At 45.6% G+C, this 25,561-nt stretch overlaps 1 protein-coding gene across 1 annotated transcript in view; it reads right to left on the minus strand.

Moving 5' to 3' along the window:
• The window catches only part of LOC119397683 (uncharacterized), a 40,322-nt gene extending 15,449 nt beyond the window's left edge, over positions 1-24,873 (minus strand). The window contains exons 1-6 of the mRNA XM_037665105.2: positions 24,625-24,873; positions 15,834-15,914; positions 14,326-14,402; positions 13,386-13,689; positions 11,657-11,752; positions 11,241-11,314 (exon numbers count right to left, since the gene is read on the minus strand). Of these exons, the coding sequence (XP_037521033.2) occupies positions 11,241-11,314; positions 11,657-11,752; positions 13,386-13,689; positions 14,326-14,402; positions 15,834-15,914; positions 24,625-24,873 (881 nt within the window). The remainder of the gene's footprint in view (positions 1-11,240; positions 11,315-11,656; positions 11,753-13,385; positions 13,690-14,325; positions 14,403-15,833; positions 15,915-24,624) is intronic.
• Positions 24,874-25,561: the final 688 nt, after the last annotated feature.

Raw genomic sequence — 25,561 nt, forward strand, 5'->3', positions numbered from 1 at the left:
GCCAGATTCCTAGCGAAATAACGTGGTTATCTCGACCAATTACGCATACCCGTTGTTATAACAGAAGTTTTGATGTCGCGTTCCACCCGGGAGCAGAATACTTTATTCTTACGGCTGAATCGTTATCATGCCACCTAACTTTCTGATGCACACACAACACGGCAACGGAAGTTTCAGACTTGCAAGTGCGCATAGTGCGCATATCACTAGCATAAAGCACTATATTAGATGGAGCGTCAGACGCACGTGAATGTACATTTCTAGGCAATCCGTCGAGGACCCAATATTGATCTCCTTATCTGTGCAAAACATGACGCGACTTCGCAATTTAAAAGTTATACATTTAGGTGATCCGAGTGTTGAATATCAATCAACAACTTATTTTCACAAGTGTACTTAATACAGGTAAGCGGAGAAGTCTCTGATGCGATCCGGCTTCAAGTATGTAAAAAAGCTTATTTTAACGTTAGGCCATTAACGTTTACATTTTCGAAAGTAACGTGAGAACACGCTACGTGGGAGTTCTCGATTACAGTTTAAATCTCCTTAAATTAACTTAGATAACTTATTTTCGCGCCATTTGATAACGCATAGAGAAGCTGAAGATAAAAGCTCTTCCAGATAGCGTGCTACAACACCAAAATATTTTTTCCCTCTGCAGATGCCCATAAAACACTCGCAAAGAAAGAGAAATAAAACATGCGTATGACGAATGACTCTAATAGATTATTAATAGAACACGTACAAAATAGTGTGCACACACATAAATGTCACAACTTGCATAATAATACAAGCAAAGTAATATTGAACGAGCTGGCTTGACGGTCACTAGATACGTAAGGGAACAATGACACCATACTATGTACTTACAACCTGACGATTACGTCTACTCCTTTCTTGAACATACCTTGCGAATTTTACGGTATATACTATCAATCCATACAAAGTGAGCTATTTGACAGATATTCAAACGTGTGAGGTAATCGTTGCTTGCCTATGTCTAAACGAGGAGTACATATAAAAGTCGCAGTAAAAGCCGACACAGGCAGCACCCGCTATCAGCACTCCGTGCCACCCACCCAAACTGCAGCTTTTCAAGAGCAATATCACGGCACGAAAACGTTCTACCATCAAGGTTTTCTTCCCCGAGATTTCCTGGAACACCGCCGTGGGTCCTGCCTAAACCGCCTGTTAGCCTTGTGATTCCTGGGATTACGAAGAAGTCCCTAGTTTCGCCAATTGGCCTCAAACAACTGACCCTACATCACATTTATACAGCGTACGGCGGCACCATGCACGTGTACACCGATGGATCTACCACGCTATGTACCTCTGCTGCAGCCTTTGTCATCCCACAAATGGTTATAGCTCGACGGTACAAAATAGACCACAAGACCACATCAACTGCCGCAGAGCTTGTTGCTATCCGGGAGGCAATAAGATTCATTTCTGGAGAGCAACCTCGTACATCGACAATATTCTGCGATGCGAAACCCGCTTTGCAAACCATTAATTGCGTCATGAGACAAGGTCCATACTATATTTTAGCCATAGAAATTATGGAGCTTCTTCACGTTGCTTCAACAAATGGCCACCTTGTCACCTTCCAATGGATTCCTGCCCACTGCGGCATAATGGGAAACGAAGACGCAGACGCAGAAGCTAAAGGAGCCTTGACCAGTGGCCCTGAAGTGCGCACTGCGTTTTCACGACCAGACACGAACGCCCTGCTTCGGTACGTAATGCGTGACCTCACACTTGAGCACTGGACGAAACCGGAGCGACGACACCGGCGATTACACAAATGGGACCCCGAAATGAGGTTCTGTATGCCTCGTAAATTAAAACGACACAACACAAGTATGATTCACCGAATTCGTCTTGGTGTGGCCTTCACAAGACGTTATGCACATATCATCGGCCGCAGTGACACCGGTCCCAACTGTGACCACTGTCAAGTGCCAGAAACACTTGAGCACATATTTTGTACCTGCCCAGCATACGCACGCGAACGACAAAAACTGATTTCCTCGACTGAAGGAGTGCATAATAGGCCATTAACTGATGAGGTTGTGTTGGGCCCATGGCCTGACGCCAACAGCACAACTGTGGTCATAAGAGCGGTTGCAGCTTTCCTACAAGCCACTGGACTGGATGCGCGGCTATAGCACTGCACCACCTAGACGGGACTGTACATACTCACCTCTCTTACTTACCATCGTCATCCATCATTCTTTTTTCTCCCCTTTCCCCACCCCCGGTGTAGAGTAGCAGGCTAGAGCATAATATCGCTCAGGCCGACCTCTCTGCCTTTCTACAAATAAACCTCTCTCTCTCTCTTTATCGTAATTAGGAGACCATAAGCCTCTTGCATTTTGCTTGGTTTCCCAGATAAACTTAGTACCTAAACGATAATTACATGATTGTAATGAAGGCAGTGGTCACGGGGCTCGAGCAAGAAAAAAAGAGGAAGACGACGGACTGTGATCGCTGGCCTGATTCGAGTTAGCCATCCACCTTTGTGGTTGAGTGGCATTGGGAAGAGATTGTCATTATCATCATCATCGAGTTAACCCTTGTAGTACTTGTGCTTCGTCGGATCAACTCCTGCCTGTAAAACGTCCCCGTTTGAGCGGGTGGAGGGGTTGGGTATACGTCTGGTCCTCACCCTGGAACTGCTGGAACTACGCAGCCGGACATTACCACGACCTTTCGCGATGACTGATTCGGGTCCGTCTCAGGGCGCTCCAGATCCCGCACCTGCACCTGCCTTCTGCCATGGCGCACTCCGGCAGCGGGATGCAGTTACATTTGGTGGTACAGACGACCAAGATGTGGAGGACTGGATTGCCGGGTATGAATTGGTGAGCGCTTACAATGTGGAACGCCAGCGAGAAGCTCACAGATGTGAACATTTACTTGATCGACGTAGCGAAACTGTGGTATAGAAATCATCAAAGCGACTTCACTGCCTGGTGGGATTTTGCAACAACTCTCACGGAGGCTGTCCTGCTGCGCGTCGGCTTCGTGCTGAGCTGCGCTTGCATGGGAAGGTACAGAGAAAGGATGACACTTTCAAAAGCTACATCGAAGATGTGCTCTTTCTCTGCAAGGTCGTGAACTCGACTCTGGACGAGGCAGGCAAGATCAAGCACATCATGAAAGGCATCGATGACGGTGCATTCTAGATGCTAGCTGCGAAGTGTCCCCAGATGGTCGCCTAGGTAATTCAGCTCTGCCAGAACTACAATGAGCTGCGTAGGCCTTAATGGCGCTCATAAAGCAGTCCATCGCGAGGAGGTTGCACGGCAGCTATCTATAATCAAGAGAACATCCGAGCCAATGGCGCCCTTGTCACCTTCCATTCGTTACGTTATTGAAACGCAAGTTGCCGAGGCGTTACCACCAACTCATGCTCAACCGCTTGTTACTGCACCAACTCGTGTTGACCAAAATCACTATGGTCACTTTGCGCAAAACGACGAAAAAAATGGGGAGGGAAGAGGAGCAATGTGAGCGCCAACTTTCGGCTGTTTTATTGCAACATGGTACACAGGCTATGCAACAATTATGTTCCTGCGCAAAGTTCCAAACAACATACATTCACGCATCACAACACCGTCAACACACTTTCTAAAAAAACGACTTTCCGTAGGAAAGAGAAAAATAGATGTGTCGCTGATACACAGATCCTCCAGTTTCCTGATATGGAAAGCTTCCAACAATTCTCGTGCGGCCATATCTTTGCTTCTGCCAAGAATCCCAATCTTGTCTAGCCGTGGCTCACACTGATGTGCATGGAAATGCGCAGGCAAATGTGCTCCATCTTTACCTCGTGTTCCCTCGCCCGCTCATTTACGCAGCGTCCGGTATGGCCGACATGTGCCATGCCGCAGGATAGCGGAAACATGTACTACACTTGTAGCACATTTTGCATATGGCTTTGAGTGTTGTTTTTTTGAACAAGCATGCTTCTTGTTACTGTCAGATAGTATGCGCAGACACAACTGGGCGATTCCACTGTGCCGAGAACAAGACCGGTACCCCGTGCCTATAGCCACCTTTTTTCAGGTTATGGGACACACGGCGTATATATGGTACGATCTCAGGCCTTGTTGTTCTCTCCGCTAGCTCAGCCCCTTTTGTTGGCTTTTCCACCCTTCATCTTTTGAAGGAGTGGCCAGCGCCTGCACTGGAGTGGCTCGGCAACGGAAGTTATGAGCGAGCTGGGGAACCCAGCTAAACACAGGCGATCCAAATATTGAGAGAAACATGCCTGCACTGTGTGATGACACGACCTCACGAGAGCAGACTCAAGGCAGCGAGAGGCTGTAGCTCTCTTGACTGTTTTAGAATGGTTTGACCCGTACGGCAACAATCCCTTCTTTGTAATTCCAGCAGGCATGATCCGTCCGCAGCGTGATGTTGATGTCTAAAAACTGCAGGCAATTAGCGGATGACAGCTCGTGAGTAAACACTAGTCTGTTCCCATGGTGGCTAAAGGCTCACAAAACGTCATCAACAATGAACTGGTATGAACCGATCGACTTCTGCTTTAAAACAATTAAAAAACCATCAACATATCTAATTACCCGTAGAACATTCCCCTCGGATCTGTTAAAATGATAGTGCAAGGAACGGTCAATAGCAGATAAAAATAATTTGGAAAGGACAGCCGTTTTTAAGAAAGTGTGTTGACGGTGTTGTGATGTGTGAAAGTATGTTGTTTGACACTTTGCGCAGGAACGTAATTGTTACATAACCTGTGTATCATGTTGAAATAAACAGTCGAAAGTTAGCTCTCGCATTACTCCTCTTCCCTCCCCCTCTTTTCGTCGTTTCGCGCTAATATATATATATATATATATATATATATATATATATATATATATATATATATATATATATATATATATATATATATATATATGCACCCACGCACCCCCTAGCGACACACAAATGTACAGTAAAATGGATTCTCATCAAACAACAAAATTTGCGGACACCCAAGTGACAGGACAAAGCGTGTGTAGCTTAGACACTTAAAACAAAAATAAGCAGTCGACGGTAGCAGCCAGATAAGATGTATTGGTGTCTTACACGCGTTTCAAACGGAGGTGGAAATAGATAACGTGAAAGAGAGCGTGACAGTTGCAAACACTACAAAATCAATTTAGTGTCTTTCCAGGAAGGTGACTTCCCGATTACGCACTGAAACCAATGACTGACTAATGCAGCCGTCTTTTCTTTTGTAAATGCGAAATGCTTCTCCTATTTCTCGCGTTAGTTGGTTGCCATGTTGAAAGACCACGGTGCACGAGTCATTGAACAGTGGCGGCATCTACACTGGACACAATGTCCCTTTATGTGGAAATGATTGCCCCTAATGACCTCTCATTCTTTAACTGCCTGGTGTTCGCACAACGACCTGTCTGGCCGACGTGTACTTTTCCACACGATAGGGGCGAACAATATACGAAGGATAATTTGCATTTAACAAACATTGCTGAATGATTTACTATGCAGCTGGTAGGCATTAGTTTTTGCTGCTGTGGAAACTATATTTTTTTTAAAGTGTCTAAGCTACACATGCTTTATCCTATCGCTTGAGTGTCCGCAAATTTTGTACTTTGATGAGAATCCATTTGACTGTTCATTTCTGTGTCGCTAGGGGGTGCGTAGGTGCACATATAGGTATGGTGAATTAGTCGAGAGAAGGGTTTCGAGGTAGTGGATATAAACAGGGAGGTGCACAGGTGGGGCGGTTTCCAAAGAGACAGAATTCACTTCGATAAGAGGCTTGGTCATGAGGTGGGCTGGCGACTGGCAGGACGCGCAGTAGCTTTTTTGGGGGGCACGCGGGCCCTTCGGAGTCCGGGGTAGCTAGTAACAGGGAAAACAACCAGGACTCTTTGACAGGTAGTATTGGGAAAAACCAGAAAAAAGGTAAAAGAAAAAGGGATAAGGCGCGTGTTGCAATTAGTTACATAAACATGCAGGGTGGCAGAAAAAAGGCAAAATGGTTAGAGATTGAGGAGCAGTTAAACAAAGAACAGATAGGCGTTTATGTGGTTGCAGAAACACACCTTAGAGACTTGGAAGAGCCACCACATATTGAAAATTATGTTTGGGAAGGGTGCAACAGGATCATATCAGAAATGAAAGGTGGGGGTGTAGGAATGCTAATTCACCGCGGCGCCAAATGGGTTAGTGAAACAGACGTGTTCAGAGCACCTCTGGGTTTTGGGCACAGTAGGTGGAAAGAAAACGTGGCTAGGGGTTGCCTACTTGTGGACGGGAAATAACTGCAGAGAAAAGAATCAGGAGATAGTGGATTGCATGAGTGAGGATATTAAGGAATTTGGTAATGGGGCCGAAATCATCCTTCTAGGGGACATGAATGCCCACATACACGACCTTGACGGATATTCAGACACCAATGGGAAGTTATTACTAGATCTCCGCGAGCAACATAGTCTGGAGATAGTTAACACGGGGTCTAATTGTGACGGCCAGATCACGTGGGAAGTCGGAAACAAACAGTCAAGTATTAATTATTGTCTCATGTCTGAAGGAATTTATCACAAACTGAGAGAAATGAGAATAGACGAGGAAGGGATTAAAAGCTTGGGTAGTGATCATAAACAAATAACATTACAAATGGGATATAAAACTGGAAATGAGAGCATAGAATCAAAGTCTGGCACCTCGTATTTAAATGACAAACAAATAATAAATATAGTCACAAGAGTCGAGGAAGAAGTAGGCAAAATACCAGGCAAGGACTGGAAGTACAGTGAGCTATTAGATCTAATGACGAAAGAGATAGGGAGAGAGAAGAAAACTATTTGCTGGAAAGGAAAGAGGAAGCCAAAAAGTTGGTGGAACAAGGAAATCCGGGAAGCGATCGAGAAGCGGGGTGAAGCATCACGGAATCATAGAAGGGCAAAAAAGGACAAGCGACCGCAGGACGAAGTCAACGAAATATGGGAAATATATCTAGAGAAAAAATCCATTGTACAGAAATTGGTCGAGGCAAAAATTAAAGGCGAAAGTGAACGCTGGGTGACAGAGATTCACGAAAAAAAGGAGGCCGCACCTAGGATATTTTGGAGCCACATAAAGGCGCTAGGTAGGAAGTCTGTCACAACGCAACAACATATTCTAGATGAAGGAGGAAATCAATTGGAAGGGTACGAAGCGCTAGGTTACAGTCGAAAGGTAACAGCCGATTCGTTTAAAAAGAGCGTCCAGGGGATTTCACCGGTGAGTAAAAGTGTGGCAGAGAGAGCAACCGAGGAAGAGTTAGTGCTGGAGAATTTCAATTGGAAAAAGGCTGAAGGAAAAATTCCAAAGCGCACTGCCGCGGGTTTAGATGTTATTCCCGTTAGCCTCATTAACGTACTAGGAAATAGCACTAAAGAAGCACCGCTGAAAGCTGTAGAAAAATGCTTAAAGGACAGGCAAATACCGGATAGTTGGCGAAAAGGTAGAATGAACTTGATCTATAAAGGCAAGGGAGAAAAGGATAACATTCGCTCGTATAGACCACTAACCATTACATCGGTACTATACAGGTTGGCGATGCAAGCAGTAAAAATGAAAGTAGAAAAGTGGGCAGAACACAACGATATTTTGGGACAACTCCAGAATGGATTTCGAGTCGACAGGCGGTTAGACGATAACCTGTTTGTTCTCACTCAGTGTATAGAAATATCTAAAATAGAGAATAGGCCCTTGTACATGGCTTTTCTAGACATCACTGAGGCGTACGACAACGTTAATCAGGAAATTTTGTGGGATATATTGAAAGGAATGGGCACAGGCGACGACTGTATACAGCTTTTGAGGGAGATATACCGAGAAAATACAGTTTGCATAGAATGGGAAGGAATGAGTGGCAAAGAGAACGTTGAGATTAGCAAGGGGCTGAGACAGGGATGTCCTTTGTCCCCGCTGCTATTCATGCTGTACATGGTGAATATGGAAAAAGCGCTAGAAGGTAGCAACTTTGGTTTTAATCTGTCACACAAACAGGGCGGCGTGATGATTGAGCAGAAGCTTCCAGGATTATTTTATGCTGACGATATTGTCTTATTTGCTGACAGTCGAGAGGATATAAAGCAGCTGGCGGATATATGCGGAAGGGAAGGGGAAGCTCTAGGACTAGGATTTAGTGTAACAAAATGTGGATTGATAGTATTCAATGACCCTTGTGATCAGGCGGTGTCAATACAGGGCCAAGAAATACCGAAGGTGAGCGAATACAAGTACCTCGGAGTATGGATAAATGAGGGTGACAGGTACATGGAGGTACAGGAAAAAGCTTCTGCAGCAAAAGGAAAGAGGAATGCTGCAATAATGAAGCACAGAGCATTGTGGGGATACAATAGGTACGAGGTGCTTCGAGGTCTGTGGAAAGGTGTAATGGTTCCGGGGCTTACTTTTGGGAACTCAGTGGTGTGCATGAGGGCAGAGGTGCAATCGGGAATGGATATAAATCAAAGGACTGTGGGACGCCTCGCGTTGGGTGCTCACGGGAAGACGACAAATGAGGCTGTAAAGGGCGATATGGGATGGGCAGGTTTTGAGGCGAGGGAGGCTCAGAGCAAAATAAGGTTCGAAGAAAGGCTAAGGAATATGAAGGAGAGTAGATGGGCAGAGAAGGTGTTCCGTTACTTGTATAGGAAGGGCGTGGACACACAGTGGAGAAAAAGAACTAGGAGGCTCACTAGTAAATATAAGCAGTATGTCAACAAAGAGCGTTAAGCGAAAAGTCAGAGAGGCGAAGAGGATTTACTGGATGGCAGCTATGGAGAAAAAACCGGCTTTGAGTAACTACCGAAAGGGCAAAAATGAAATAAGGAGGGAGGCATTTTACGACAATTCAATGAAAAGCGCTTTACTGTTTGAAGTGAGATCGGGTTGCCTTAGAACGGGTAGTTATAAAGCGAGATTCAGTAAAGAAGAAGAACAATGCACGTGCTGCGGGGAAGATCAGGAAACGGCGGATCATGTTCTGATTGAATGTGGAGACATCCACCCAGGCGTACGTTTGGGCACGAGCCTACATGACGCCTTGGGTTTTAGAGACAATGGAAAGCTAAACATACCCGCGATTGAAATAAGTAAGAGACGGTTAGAGTATTGGTGGCAGAAAACTAGAGAGAAATGACAAAAATAAATATTGGGAAAAAAAATAAGGACATTCTGCCGTAAAGGGCACAGAACGGAGCTGAAAACTTGTAGTTTTTTTTTTTCTTCTGGAGTAAAATAGTTTTAATTGAAGTAAAGACACTAGGCCAACGCTAAAAAAAAAAGAGTGAAAGTTTTTTTTTTTTCGAGCCTGGTGGCACACTTGTCACCGCCCCGTTATAAAGGGGACGCCCATAGCATCCATCCATCCATCCATATCAAGTATTATTTATGAAATAAATTTAGTTGCGAGTGTAGCGAGTTTCGTGTATTTCTGGTCCCCTTTGTCCTCGTCAAAAGTGCGCTGCTTCACCACATGATATAATGATCAGTCACCAACTAGCGCAGCTTTCAACCCTATTGCACCACTGACGTATGTATGCTGCCGTTGTTGCTCGGCCACGTGGTTCACCGTCTTCTGCTACATACCAAGCAACTCGCAATCTTTATACGTCGCCGCCACCTGCACGCCCCTTTACCGTTCCTTACTCAGCCAGCAGTACTCCTGCCGTCAGCCCATGGCGCAGACCTGATAATCGGCCCATATGCTTTTCATGTGGCATACCAGGTCGCATAGCTCGCCACTGCCGCCGTCGCAGCTTCCCTTCTCGTCACAATGCAGGGACCTCAAGCCACATGCCTGTTCAATCTCAATATCCCGTCCCTGCGGCTTCTCCTCCGGACCCACCTCCCAGTCGCCGATCCCCGTCGCCGACCAATTTTTCCAACGTTACGTCGCCACAGCCCACCGCGAGTGGAAAACTGGCAGGCGCACTTGCGGAGGCAAGAACTGCGTTGGCAGCGAAAATATCAAGGCCTAATTGCTGTCCCCCGAACGAAATCGAACTCTCAATAGATGGCGTTAACGTACACGCACTTGTTGACACTGGATGCTGTCGTATCTGTAATTAGCGAAAAGCTCTGCCGAAATCTTAACAAAGTGACCACTCAACTTAACAACCTATCTTTGCAGACGGCTAGGTCTCACCATGTTCATTCAGCCTTCAGCATGATGCACTGCGCGAGTCGTCACTCAAGGTGTCGTGTATGTCGTCGAATTTGTCGTTTTTGTTCCGTTCTTCGCACGACGTTATCCTTGGGTGGAATTCCCTTTCGTCAAATTCTGCTTTGGGCGAATGCGCTCGTTCTGAACTCACGTAATCTGTGCCGTGCTTGGACTGCGATGACCGCGCTTCGTGTAAGGCGTTTGCTGCTTCTGACGTTCACATTGCGCCTTTCTCAGCCACATTCGTCCCGGTGTCGTGTGCCCGTCCTCCGAAATCGCCTGCCTTGTTTATGCCATTGGTCACTTCTGCGCGCCGTCGAAATTTCTTCCTTCCGTTTGCCATCATCACATTTTGCAATGTGAGTGGCGCTGCTTTCACTAAGCATAAATAGCACTTTACATAAATAACTAATACTTAACATTAATAACTTAGTTTTGTAGCAGAAGAATTATTGGAAGCCTAGGGTGGTCCATTCACTAACTAGCCATAGTTTAGGTATGAGATAAACAGGACACTGAGCAGTAATGATTACAATATTTTGGCGTGTTTGACTGGTCCTATGTGTCAATTAGGAAGGAATTCGGGAATTCCTGATAGAATAGCTGAAGAGCGAATGAAAGAAAAAAAAAGGAGGAGAAAAAAATGAGCAGAAAGAATGGTGGTGTTAATTGAAGCAATTCATACAACACAAATACGGTTGTGTAATTAATTAAATTTCATGTATACATAAGAAATTCATACTCCATTTTAGCGTTAGCGTCGTAAATTCAAGCTGTGCCTAAAAAAAAGAACTTATGGATTAGAAATTCCAATTTAACGAGGTGACCAGGTTCCCCTCAAGCTGCTCAATGCAGCTTTATTGCCTGGTCAACCTCGCAACCTTGTTGTGAATAAACTCCATTCAATTCAATTCAATTCAATTCAATTCAATTCAACCATACAGGTTAATTATGTTTTCTGTTAAGTTGTTTACGGTTGCGTTCTACGATTATCAGATACAGTCAGCCCCAAACATAAATACATTGTGTACACACTTACCCTAAGAGAACAGTGAACAGTAAGAAACCAATCTGTCCCGATAAGTAACACTTCCGCGGTGATCCTAAGGCCATCTTGAAATAAAACAAAGGTAATTAGAGCATGCATGCATGCATGGCCACAAGAAACGAAATGGAGAACGGTGTTAGGGGCATAGGCGTGCGCACAGGGGGGAGGGGGGGCAGGGGGGCCGGGGGGGGGCGGCCGCCCCCCCTAATCACCTAATACATTGACCCTTCACCCCGTACATTGACCCTTCTAGTAAAGTAAGAGGGGGGGACCGCAAAATCTGCACCATACATTGACTTAGTAGGGTGGGGGGGGCGCTGTGATGAACCTTTGCCCCCCCCCCCCCCTTAATGGGGAACCCTGCACACGCCTATGGTTAGGGGAACAAAGAACATTGATAAACTTACAATTCGTTCGCTGAACACAGATCCCAGCAACATTGCCACCTTAACTGCAGAAAAGAAAAACCCGTACTTCCAAGCTTCCAGACCAGCAGCGCAAGCCTTAGGAGTGAAAGGGCGAAATAAACGTGTCAAGCAAAGCGAAAGTCACGCAAACAACCAAATGAATTACTTCTACATTAAGCACACCACGACATGTTAAGGACGCCTCACCACACGCGCGACTCAGCATGTCGTGGGAAGCACGTTTAAGGAGATCGCCACGCGTTGGGGTCAGGACTTGCATGTCTTAGGCCCTCTTCCTCGCTCTGTGCAATTGCCACTGTGGTGGCAACGCGCCTGTTGACGCGACTGGAGTGCTTTCGAGTTTCTTTAGTGTAATTCATCGACATCGACGCGCAATACTTTACGGTGATCTTCACTGAGTGTGCTTGCTTCTTCTCCTTGAAAGTGTTCTCTCAAAGCAAACCATTCAGCTCGGGAAGTAGCTCGAACACGCTAAGACTCTCGCGTTCTTCGACGCTCAACGTGATTTACATGTGCCCTTAGCTGGTTAATTACGGTGCATATCGTAAAGATATTTTGAAGTTTACCATTATTTAATACTTAATATCAATGAAATAAAGGAATAAATGAAACGTGCTAATTAAAATTTCGATCTCATTATTAGACATACCGTAACAGAGGACCCAGTTCTGATTGTGACCACTAGCTTGGGCTTCTTTGACGCGCACAAAAATCTAAGTACGCGAATGTGTTTGCATTCAGCTCCTATCAGAGTGCCGCACCAAGGATCGCACCTGCGACCTCACGATCAGCGCAATGGCCACTGAGCTTAGCGGCATGGTATATCAGTATACTGGTGCTATCTATCAGCGACGGAGAGAGCTAAAAGAGAGACATAAATGATATGCAGAATGTGTGTAGGGTAATTGGAAGATAAACACTTAATTACGATTTCAAACCTAAAAATAAAAAGTACGTCTTTAGTAGTTCGGTCACGGACATTGTCCGACTAAATGCGGCGATCTCCGTGAAATTGCCTTTGTTTTTTTAATGACGGCCTGTCGTTGTGGCGTGAAATGATCTTGCTTTTCTCAGATAAACAGTCGCTCTTTTCTAGGCAAAAGTTCTTTTCTTTCACGCTTAACAGCAATCTACTGCCGCCGTGGTGCCTCAGTAGCTACGGTGCTCGGCTGCTGACCTGAAAGGCGCGGGTTCGATCCCCGCTGTGGCGGTCGCATTTCGACGGAGGCGAAATGCAAGAGGCCAGTGAACTGTGCAATATGAGTGCACTTAAAAAAAACCCAGGTGTTAGATATTATTCGGAGTCCTCCACTACGGCGTTTTTCATAGCTTGAGTCGCTCTGGGATGTTGAATCCTAAACCGAACGACCCACCGACCAGCATTATACTAAGTCACTACGACGTTCGGGCCATAACACTTCATGGAAAACTTCTCGAAAGTGGGGAATATTATGGCATATAACCCCAGCAGGGGCTTAGTCGGGAAAACATAATGCCAATAAACTTGTATTTGGCATCAGTTAGCGAGAAGCTTGGCATGCGAACTAACAGAAAGGTTTAATATCATGGTCCCTATAGTGCGCTCACTATGGAGCGCCGTGAATTGCTCACTCATGATGCCACAGCGTTGCTCAGTTCTTGAACGTAAGCAACATTTATGATGTTCATTATTTTCAACTAGACGAATTGGCATTATACTGGTACGTACCAAAGGTGGAAAATAAGGTTGCATCAGTGAGAAGGCTGCTGAAAACCAGATGTGAGTGTACACCAACGGCAACATCCATTGGCTCTGGCGAATATTCGAAAGCACGCTCTTGGTTGGCGTCGAAGCATGGCGTGATTCAAGATCGCCTGGGTCACGTTTTTCAATAGCACTCTTCCCAATATCCGATGGATCGACTGAAAATGCGTTGTTTATGTAGAAGTGTCCACTTTTTGATTCCGACGCCTCTTTTACGACTTCCACGGCATCTGGCATGGCTCTGTCTCGGCGTTCTGGGGATCGATACCTGCGAACGAGAGAAGCTTGTGAGATAAGGTGACATTCTTCAATTCACCGACGGAATCGAAGTAATTTCCAATAACACTGAGTAAGGGGCTTAATTGTGCTCATGTTTCCCTACTCGCTTGTCACACCGTAAGCATAAAGTATACGTCGGCAAACTCGCACCTGGTTAACCTCCCTGCCTTTGTCTTTATATCTATTGGCTGGCTCTATTGGTACTCTGTTAGCAAAAGACGTTCAAAAGACGGTACAAACGCAAATTATGCATGTCTGACAGTATAATCGAGCGCTAAAAATATATGCATATAAACGTGATTTCAGCAAGGCAAATGAAATGTGGTACGCCACCTGGCAAGCAGATCTCTCTTTGTAGAGCATTAGCCTCAGTGTGTGCACACTAATTTAAAGAGGACATATCTTGAGACCTCTCTGATACACATAATAGAAAGCGGCGAATTTATTTGCAGCTGAGCAATGCATGGAGCAGAGCAGCTGTGATATAACTCTCTCTCTCGTAGCACTGTACAATGATCACATATACAAACAAACAGAGGTACGGTTTAGTACATGCGCACCCAACGTGACAAAATAACAGTTGTCGGATTTACCTGCCACAGTGTGTTGAACTGTAGTTCCGAACCTTGAAAAAACGTATTCTTTAAGTAGAGAACCTTCGTTTGGCAGGCTATCGTCAATGTGCTGCCGTCCTGCAATGCGCTGGAGTAAAACGTGAAGACCACACGAATGGAAATCCAGGGCTGCTTGCCAGCCGTTGCAGCGATGAACGACGCTTTTAAAGCTGCAAAAGCAAAGGGTAAAGTAAATGAACGAGAGTGCGACGCTTTGTTCAAGACGATAGGCGCTTGCGCTGTACGGCTATTCTGTCGTCACAAGAGGGTTGTTCGTCGAAATAAATATAAGACCGGGTGTCGAAAGTGGCTATGTAAAAGCCCTTGGACACGCTGTCAGACTGATACCTCAAGATAATTGCGCGACAAACTGACGTCGAAGAGGCTGAGAGGGAAGGGGGAGGTCCCGTGTCGATAAGGTGACGCACCGGAAAGCAAAATGTAAAGCAAGAGTATTTCGTGTAGGAGTACGGTGATTTTTACTGTACCGTAGTCGCGAAGAGCTCGAAATAAGGCGCCGGGAGGTCGGCGCGTGGCATATAGTGTCGCCACTATCGCTCGTCCTGCGGTAGCCAGTGAGTGAAGATTGCGAAAAACTCCTCGAAACAAGTAATTGAATGTGGTGAGGAAACGACGCTGCTTCTGCAGTCCTTATAAGGAACGTGGCTTAGCTTCTGTGCGGTAACGGAAGATTCTAAATATAATGGATATAAAATAGTAGAAGCAAGCATATATCCCATTAAACACAGATTTCAGTCTTCTTGCATGCCGTCGCGCTTATAGCTGTGAAGTGATCGCGCATTAGTTTGGACAGGAATCACTTGAATAGCGACGCACTGAAATGCAACACTTCTATTACAACAATGAAGGGTAAACAAGATATCTTCATGATTTAGCATAGCGTCTACATTAGATAATCGAATTCGGCCTTCCAGCGCCGTTATCACACAAACACAAATGTGTGCATATATTAATTCTATCATTACCGCACGTTCTATGACTGTATTTTATGGAAATACAAGTTTCGCAAGTTTGTAGCGCTTATGCTGATCAGAGTGGACAATTGGGCCAGTTGGTGATTCATGATTGAGGTATACCGCGCTAGAAAACAAGGACGACCATGTGGGACCTCCCCCTTCCCTCTCACCCTTTTCGACGTGAGTTTCTCGCGCAGTTATCTTGATGTATCAGCCTGACCACGGGACCAAGAGCTTTTACATAGCCACTTTGTCCCCATCTGCTTGTCGTCCTTGTTTTCTACCGCGCAGTATACCTCGAGCTTATACTGAGTGTAAAAGAAGAGACGCAGGATATATGTTGTATTAAAGTAAAAGTAAATGAAGAAGTTCTGGCCATTTTTTTAGTAGCGGCCAGCCTCCTTCATTTCGTTGTTAAGAATGAAATAGAATTAAAGAAAGAAAATACAGTGAAACGAACACGAAGCAGCGCACAGACTTCTCATTAGGCAGTGTCCTAATCGTCAGTCAAGTTTTTTTTGTGCTTCCTCTTCAAGGGTTACTTCTTGCTCCTCTTCTTCTTCTTCCTGAGGTAGTGCACTCGCTACAGTCTCTTCTGCAGCCAGCGTGACGCATGTCTCAACCTGAAAGTCACAGGAGGCATAGTCCTCAAAAGGCAAAGGGGTCACTCTATCAGGTCTTTCCGGAAATTACATGTGTATTACTCAAATGTATTTCATGCTAATCATCTTGCAGATTGGCGGCCAGGGCGATCCAGTTTGCAGCGATTAAAGCTGCGTTCTGCCAACAGATCACTGTTGTCGTCAGAGGATCCGATAGTCTTTCGTGGCAGAGGGGTCTCGCAATAACCGCTAAGCCACGCGTTCTGGCTGGTTCAAGGATAATAATAATCAATCAATCAATCAATCAATCAATCAATCAATCAATCAATCAATCAATCAATCAATCAATCAATCAATCAATCAATCAATCAATTATTTAACGTGCCCAGGAACAACCGTGAGGTCTTTGTGCAGGCGCACGCAAAAATAAAATCAATAAAAATAAACAATACAATACAGACAGTCTTCAGAAATAAAAAGAGCAAAAACACGTAGACAAAGAGAAATGAACACTAAAGGGGAGGAGTAAAATAAGACAATATGAGAAATATTGAAGGGGAATAAAAAATTAGATTGCACATATACAACTATGCGGAAAGACGGAGAAGGGAAGACTTTGTACATTGTGCCATACTATGTCAAAACAGTGCAAAGCTCGGATAAAAACAATGATTGTGGACTATGAAAAACGTCAAGATCAAGAAAATTATTGTTATAAAGACTTTGTATTCTGTGAACGGTAGAGTGTTGGAAGAAGCAGGCGGGTACATGAAACGGTCTGTTCTCTCTGGTTAACTTACGCGGAATTCGAAAATTAACACAATTGAGAAGTACAGGGCAGGATATGATACCGTGGACTAGCTTGTAGAGAAATAAGAGATCAGAACGATTTCGTCGGCAGTGAAGTGATGGCAGTGATAATGATTCAGCAGTACTTGAACGAGATCCAGAGTCATTTTTAGCAAAGTGATGGTTATATATGCTGAGGAATTTTTTCTGGACTCGTTCAAAGGTGTTACCGCTGGATTGAGCAATGCCATTCCATATCACGGACGCATACTCAAGTTGCGGAAGACATATTGCCGTGTACAATTTGTGTAGGGCCATGGGAGACCTGAATTCTCGAGATATTCTACAAACACATCCGAGAGAACGAAGGCCCCGCATAGCAGCACGCTTAACGTGAGAAGAAAAGTTTAACGCGCTGTCAACAACACCAAGATCACTGATTTCATAAACCTTGCATAACGGCACAGAATTTACAGAGTATTGAAATGACACGCTAGATGTTTTGCGAGTGATAGACATGAATTTTGTCTTCGAGGTATTCAGAGAAAGGTTATTACCGTCGCACCATTCGGAAAAAGAGCGCAAGTCTGACTGCAGCAAGCGACAGTCGTTAACTGAATGAATTTCCTTAAAAATCTTGATGTCATCGGCATACAAGAGGAAAGAAGAATTACGAATGGCAAAAGAAACATCATTAACGTAAATTAAAAATAGGAGTGGGCCTAATACTGACCCTTGAGGGACCCCACTAGTCACTTTATACAAAGAAGACGTTTGGCCATTTACCGCTACATAACAATATCTATTGAGCAGATAGCTCTGCAGGAGATTCACAACCGACAACTCAACATCAAATTGCGCAAGTTTAACCATAATCAGTGTGTGGCTGACTACGTCAAAAGCCTTGCTCAGGTCACAGTAGAGTACGTCAACCTGTCCTCTCTGAGAAATAGGTGTGGAGATCTGCGTCATGAAACTAGCAAGATTTGTGGTAGTTGAGCGGCCAGCGAGAAAACCATGTTGATTAGGAATCAATGAGCTTTTAACACTAAAAGACAATATTTTGTGAAGAGCCAGCTCGAAGATCTTTGATGTGGCACATAGTAGAGAAATCGGGCGATAATTAGAAACATCTGTTTTAGAGCCCGACTTAAATACTGGGAAAACACGAGCAGTTTTCCACATGCTAGGAAATGTGGAAGTGTCCAGGCAGTTATTAAATATCGTAGTCAGTACTGGGACAAATATACTACTATAAGCTTTTAGTATGGCGGAGGGGATGCCATCTGGGCCACATGATAAGGATGGTTTTAAGCACTTAATGCATTCGCAGATAAGATTTTCATCCAGCGACAAAGCACTGGGTGAGCGAACTGCCTTAGGCTGTCTGATATCAGTGCTAGAGTCTGAGGCCTTATAAACGGATGAGAAATGTGCGGCAAAACAGTCAGCGACGGCATGCACTTCTACCTCATTTGAGTCTAGTAGTCTGAAAGACTCTCCGCTTTTGCTGGACCGTTTACGTACATACTTCCAAAACTCAGCTGGCCTGTCAGAAGCGCTTTTTTCTAAGAATTCAATATACGAACTATGATCCCGTTTATATAGGCGTTTAGCGAGAGTTCGAAAAAAGCTGAACTCCTCCTTCCACTCGCTCGATGGAGAACATTTAGATTTCCTGTGTGCGCGATCTTTATGCTTCAGTGCACTGATAAGTTCACATGAGAACCAGTGGGGATATTTACGTTGTTTATGTGTGTATTGGGGAATAAAATTACGCATGCTGCTCAGTACAAGCTCCGCAAACTGATCAACCTGGTCATCAACATTTGGTTTGTCAGTAACCTGTGACCAGTCAACGGTGGACAAGTAATGATACAGGCCCGTGTAATCACCTCGCTTGAAAGCAAATCTTGGAGATCTAATAATAATAATAATAATAATAATAATAATAATAATAATAATAATAATAATAATAATAATAATAATAATAATAATAATAATAATAATAATAATAATAATAATCAATTATTTATTACTTAAGCATTTATATAACGTGCCCAGGAACAACCGTAAGGTCTCTGTGCAGGCGCACGCAAAAATAAAAGAATAAACATAAACAGTGCAATACAGGCAGTCCTCAGAAATGACAAGAGCAAAAACGCGTAGACAAAGAGAAATGAACACAAAAGGGGAGGAGTAAAATCAGACAACACGATAAATATTGAAGGGGAATGAAAAATTAGGTCGCATATATGCAACTATGCGGAAAGACGGAGAAGGGAAGACTTTGTACGTTGCGCCATACTATGTCAAGACAGTGAAAATCTCGGATAAAAACAATGACTGTGGATTATGAAAAACGTCAAGATCAGGAAAATTAACATTATAGAGACTTTGTATTCTGTGAACGGTAGAGCGTTGGAAGAAGCAGGCGGGTACATGAAACGGTCTGTTCTCTCTGGTTAACTTACGCGGAATTCGAAAATTAACACAATTGGGAAGTACAGGGCATGATATGATACCATGAACTAGCTTAATAATAATAATATGTGGTGTTTAACGTCCCAAAACCACGATATTATTATGGGGGACGCCGTAGTGGAGTACTCCGGAAATTTCGACCACCTAAGGCTCTTTAACGTGCACCTAAATCTAGGTACACGGGCCTCAAACATTATCGCCTCCATCGAAAATGCAGCCGCCGCGGCCGGGATTCGATCCCCCGACCTTCGGGTCAGCAGTCAAGCGTCATAACCACTAGACCACCGTGGCGGGGCCAGGTTCCAAGATAACATTAGGAACCATATTTTATTGTGAACCTATACCTGCCTTTCCCTCATTTTGTTTTCTCTCTCTGTATATTCTATTGTGAACGCACACAAAGAAGTGCACACGCGCACACAAGCACACACGTGTACGCAGGCCTCTGACCTGTTTATACTTAGCATGTGACTTTACAGAAAAAAAAATTAAAGAAAATTGTAGATTGGGCATTTCAACCATTACTATTGTTTTTTAGTTTTTATTTTATTGTGATGGCAATTATATGGACACTCCCGACAGGTTTTTGCCGTTGTCGTCATGTTCCATATGACGTCCAAATTGATAACATCCCCCCGCGAATCGTATGTTCTACCCGCGGGTAAAAGCGCGTGAGCGGGGGCGACGACCGCGGCCGAAGCAGAGATGAAACGAGCCGGCTCATCTCCGTGAGATAACATCTCCGCGCGTGCGGGGCCTGCCGTCGATGACTGTTCAAGCAGAAAGGAAGAAAAAAGCAGAGAGGAAATAGCAAGAACGGACGCCAGGCGAGAGGGGGGGGGGGTGCTGTGTCGCTCGAGCAGCAACTGTGAACTTTGATTATAAGGGCGTGGTCGCGATCGCTGGCGCGCCCGCTATCCCGGCAGGCGTCAGTAAACGGTTTGTATGCCCTTCTATGTGCTGTGCTCTCAACACGAAGAGACTTGCACTAAAACCGCCTGGCGCAGCTTAGCCTCAGCTGCTTTTGCGCCACAAAAAACCGAATGAACTAACTAGCTTCTCTCTCCGGAGCGGCCATATTCTCTTACACCACCGTTTTGTAGAGTTATTCGAGATCGGGTCCAAAAGAGCTAGATGCCAGCATAACATCACAATTTGTCGCTATCGCATTCATCGCTTCGCCCTTGCAGTTAAACAGTGATTTTGTGCAATCATTCCTGCCCAAATCGGCCAACCGCAGTTGACACCATGCGCACGAGTGTAGTGCATAGCTACCGAGAAAGCGTCTTGACACAGCGCCCGGTAACGCAAGCGTTCCAGCTTGTGTGCGATTTGACACACCGGCTACGCACCATTTCCAGTTTGTGTGCCATTGGTCATAGGTCATTACATTACACAAGGGAGTGACACTCAAGGGAATGATCTGAAAGTGTGTAGTACCGCGTAAGACCGCATGCACAGCACGTGATCATTTTCACTCTGTTCTCACTGTCTCGTGTATTTACGGACATGGGCAAACCCATACCGTGATCGCTGGCGCGCGCGCTATCTCGGCAGACATTAGCAAACGGCTCTTATACCTTTCTACGTGCTTTGCTCTGTGATTCAAACGGCTTGCATACCCTTCTACTTGCTGTGCTCTGGTAGAACTGTGATTTTTTAAGTGCGAATGCACTTTATAAGCGACCCTGAATCCGCCGTCCCATAGCAACGGCGCGAGGAGCGGAGAGGAGCGTCTGTAGCAACGGCGCAGCGACGTCACGCCCCACGTGACTGCGCGCGCTCCGCCCTCCGCTCCGTGGCTGCGCGCGCCCCGCGCATTGCCTGTGGTGATGAAGGCCGGCGGCGAGGCGCCGAACGAAAGCGTGCGAAGCGAGCCGAGCACCCCGAAGCCGATCTGGCGCGGGGACGCGCGATGCGTGAGCGAGCGCGGGCCCTCGAATTCGATCGGCCGGACGCGTGCTTCAAGCGAGAATTCCTGGACCGCAGCTTCGGATATAGCTACGCGGTGTGCGATCGACTGTGGTTCGACAACAACCTGAGCCCCATCTCGGGCGTGCGCAACGCCGCCAACAAGTTGAACGCGTTGCGGGTTCTTTGGAACGAGTTCGGAAGACAGATCATCATCATCAGTAAAATTGCTTTGCACTTCAAAACGGCCAGACCTCCGCGGGTCGGCTGGCGCGTGCTCTCTCGCTGCCGTCTCCTTCGCTCGGCTCTGCAGTTTAGTCGCGCGCGCCCCCTCATAGCATCACCCCGTGCTTCGCACTTCCTCATACTCCCCTTCGGGGAAATGCGGGTTTTTTTAAATTTTTGCTCTATTAAGGAGGAGCAGGAGGAAGGAAAGGCAGTGAGGTCAACCAGACGCGTGTAAGGTTTGCTCTCCTACGTTAGGTGAAGGGAGTTAAGAGATAAAAAGAAAGCGAGATAGAAAGTAGTGAGCATACAAAAAAATCGCGTGACATTAAGCAACACTTCTGCATAGCAAGCAGAGACGTGGCTGTGTGGTAGAACTTCTGCGTAGCATAGTATTGGGGTGCTATGCAGGATGGCCCGAGCTTCTCGGGCTCACGAATTTGCTCCGAGCTCGCACTAGAGCGGTCATGATAGGAAGACAGTGCGGAGCGCGCGATAGCAGCGTCGATAAAAACGGCTACGAGTACGAGCACGGCGTCACAAGCGCGTGTGCGGCGTTTGAGGCAGTTTTCAAAGGAACACCACGTGCGAACGCGTCAGCGTCGCCACTCAGTCAACATTTCAACACTGCTGCGACGTCAGCGTGATTGTCGCGCTATCTCTTTACCAACTGAACATCGCGCCTGCCACAGGCGCGTTCGTGGGAGTTTGTCCTCTTTCGGGCAAGTTCTTTCGTTCCTCCTGCATCGTGGAAATTTCCACTCTCGAAGACAACAAGGGCGCACACGCAGCACTGTCGTGCAGCTCGTTTCGCTTCTCTCGAATATTACAGATAAATAAATGGACAGTTTACTGCTAGTTACACTACACGTCTGAAGATTTTTCTGCAGTAACAAATCGATAGAAATAATGTCTCGAAAAACAAGTAAATAGTAACATTCCTCACCGCAAATGCCACCAGGGGCGTTTGCTTCATGGCTGTGAGTGGTACGTCGTGAGCGCGGTGAAATTGAATGCGAGACGAGACATCGTAGCCACGTGATCATATAACCTTTAGTTCTTCGTGCGTGTGTGCATAGTCTGTGCAATTAATCTCAAAGATGAATCGTGCGGCTCGCTAGCGTTGCGGCGTAGGCACTGCTCCTCGGCAAGAGCAAACGCGGTGGGCGGACCCTATCTTCGCCGCGGGCATCTGTCAATCAAACTGATTGACGCGCGAACTCGGGTACAAACTCGTTGATTGTGAAAAGGCCCCAGTTCAACTCGTGACTGTCATAGTGCCAGTGCGCCTGTCAAGCGTTTTATGCGGTGTAAGCAGCAGCTTCTTTGCATACAAAATAATTTGGTCAGCTTGCACTACTTGTGCAAGGCTGGAACCAGCAGAGGAGGTTGTGATCACCTAGGTTCTTCCAGCTTTTACGTGGCTCGTCTACTCAGTCTGCTTTGGAGTGAAGACCACGTCAGTTCGACCTCAATATGGATGGCATTAATTAGCTAGGTCTTCATTAACATGATATTGAAGAGGTCTGTCTCAATTCGTAGTGTTTGAATTAACACGACATTAATTCGCCAGATTTAATTGGAAAGGTCCTAATTAGTATTGAGCTAATTCGCACAATTCTAATTAGCACAGCCCTAATTAACATGACCTTAGTGAGAGATTGTCCTAATTAGTATGGTTACAATTAGCTCCTCTTCATTTGCGCAGTGTTAATTAGAATGGTCTTAATTGCCTCGGTCTTAGCTTTACACTGCTTCATTAACATGGTCTCAGCAAGACGTAGATTAATTAGCTCAGTCTTAGCATCACTTGGCTTAATTAACTTGGTTATAGATGGTCTTGAATTAATTAGCTAGACATACCGCCCAGTCAATTAGCTAATCAGCACGGGCTCGGGGAGCGAGCAGACGATGAATAAGAGGACGAAGACGGCGCATGCCGGCCGGGCAACGAGTTAGAATGAATGTACAGGCCGACCATGATGGTTATACATGTGCTTATACAAGGCGCTTGGCCTGAGCTAAGCTGAGGCGCCATGGTGCTGATTATTATGAAGGGTACTCAGCGCAGACATTAAACGCTTCAAAAGGAATTTAAGCCACCCGTAGCTCTAAAAAATATTGTTAGCAAAAGTGTCTGACACTTTTCTTGCATGGGTGTACTCCTGCACTCAGCGGAGCGACAAACAAATGAAAGAAGATGCCACTGGTTTGAAGACACCACCCAACTTTGTCGACCGCCCTTGAAGTGACGCCGCGTTCCATCGTAACCAATGGAACGCTGCACGCGCTGAGGGATGGATTTGACCTTTTCGTACTGTTAGCTCGTTCAAAAGGCGGTGTTGCCAGAGCTCGGAAAGATTCCGAGTTTCGCCAAACACGGGCCATCCTGCATAGCACCCCTGGACGCAGGATCTCGGGCGTATCACGTTCCACTGTGAATATTCGAGCCATGGTGAATACTGAAGGTTCGCAAGGACTGGACATGAACACCCAGTACCTGTTGTACACACTGAGCCTAGGAGGGTGATTTCAGCTTGCTAACAAACGCGCGAAGTGTGTCTAACCGTCGCTGAAGCACTATGATGATTGGTTTGTCTTCTTGAGACAGCTTGTCAGTCGGAGATTCAGTGTTTACTGTTGCTGATGCGCACTGCGAATCTGCATGTCGTTGCGACTTAGGCAACGTAGGCCAAGCTGCGTAAGTTGTCTCCATGCCTTCCTTCATGTACTGGTTTGTACCAGCCACCGCCTATCCGGGTAGCTGGGGCTTCGGCAATGTAAGCCAAGTGGAATCCACAGCAACCAAGGTTTTTAATGTATTTTGTTTGATACCGGGCGCGAAGGGTCCGGGTGGCAAGGGACGTGGTGAAGCAGGGCGTTCAGGGGGCGCTACAGATGCAGAGGCATTGGTTTTCTTTGATAAACTTCGGCGCCGATGCCGCCGCTTTCTGACGCTTTCGGCAGCTTCGCGATGCGATGTATGGTCCCTGGCCGTTTTTTTTTTTTTTCAATACAGCTATTTCCCTTTTCATTTTGGGTACTAATTTGAGAAAGCTTCGTGGGGTCCATCTCAATTCGAGCACTTGAGAACATTGGCTTTACAATTGTCCGCGGGATGGGTTTCAGCGTAGCGAGAATATACTCGCTTATTTTCGCATACGCTTCTCACATGACCTAGTTTCATGCAGTTAAGACCTTTCAATGGCTTCAGCACAAAGGGTCTTACAAGATGTCGAAAGCGGCCCACGTTTACATGCGAAGGTAGATAGTTGCCTTTAAAATCTATTTGCAAGCTATGTACAGTACCCAAACGAGCAACCTTGGCGACGACGCTAGCTTCATTAGCTGGTTTGACAAGGGCATACAAGTATGAGCTGGGAATGGCAGCGTCAACGTCGTAGAGGACGCTGGTGACGACGTTGGAGCCCACCGGTATGTTGGAGCGGACGTTGATTTCATCCAGCTCTGTAACGTTGCATTGTGCGTTCAGTGCGGCATCATGCGAACCATCAATCGCCATGACGTTCTTACGTGCGTTCGCTCGGATGTCGATGAGTTCATCTAGCATCAGTCCCTCGTGCAGCGCCGAAACAGAATGCCTATTAAGTGCTTCATGTTGCCGTTGGGGACAGCAGGAACGAAAACGATGGTGATGGAGCAAATGTCTCATAGTATTTCGTATTTTGTGAACAAGTAAAACATCTTTCCTTATAGTATCTCCATAGAAATAAAATAACTCGAAGCACTCCTGTTGGTACACTATATGGTCTAGATCACGGTATGAAAGGCAGCATTCTCTGGTTGTTTCTAAAATTTGACTAAGGATACACAATGAAATATATGCATACTTGCTACTTAGCTGCTTGCAAATGGCTATTTCCTCTCCTGTCGGTTGCGGTTTAGTTTTATTATTACCTTATTTGACCAAAAGGCTTATATTTCTACTGTCTTTCTAGCATAACAGTGGTAAAGACGTCATTTCCCGTCATCGCAAAAAAAAAACTAATCATGCATAAGTTAAAAATCTATACTGCGAACAGTTTTTATTCAATAAAGTGAGCATTAACAATTTCAAACAGCGTATGTTCAAACTTGACACACACAATAAGAACAAAGGAAAGAGGTACTACCCTGAAAAATTTTACCAACGCAAGAGTCCCTCTTCCATATACATAGACGCATGCATTTAGTTGGGCCCTTCCACAAGAAAGAAAAATTTATTTGCCGAACCGTATGTCAGTTGACGTTATACAATG

This window comes from Rhipicephalus sanguineus, chromosome 6 (genome assembly GCF_013339695.2).
Source record: "Rhipicephalus sanguineus isolate Rsan-2018 chromosome 6, BIME_Rsan_1.4, whole genome shotgun sequence".
NCBI classification, from domain to species: domain Eukaryota; kingdom Metazoa; phylum Arthropoda; class Arachnida; order Ixodida; family Ixodidae; genus Rhipicephalus; species Rhipicephalus sanguineus.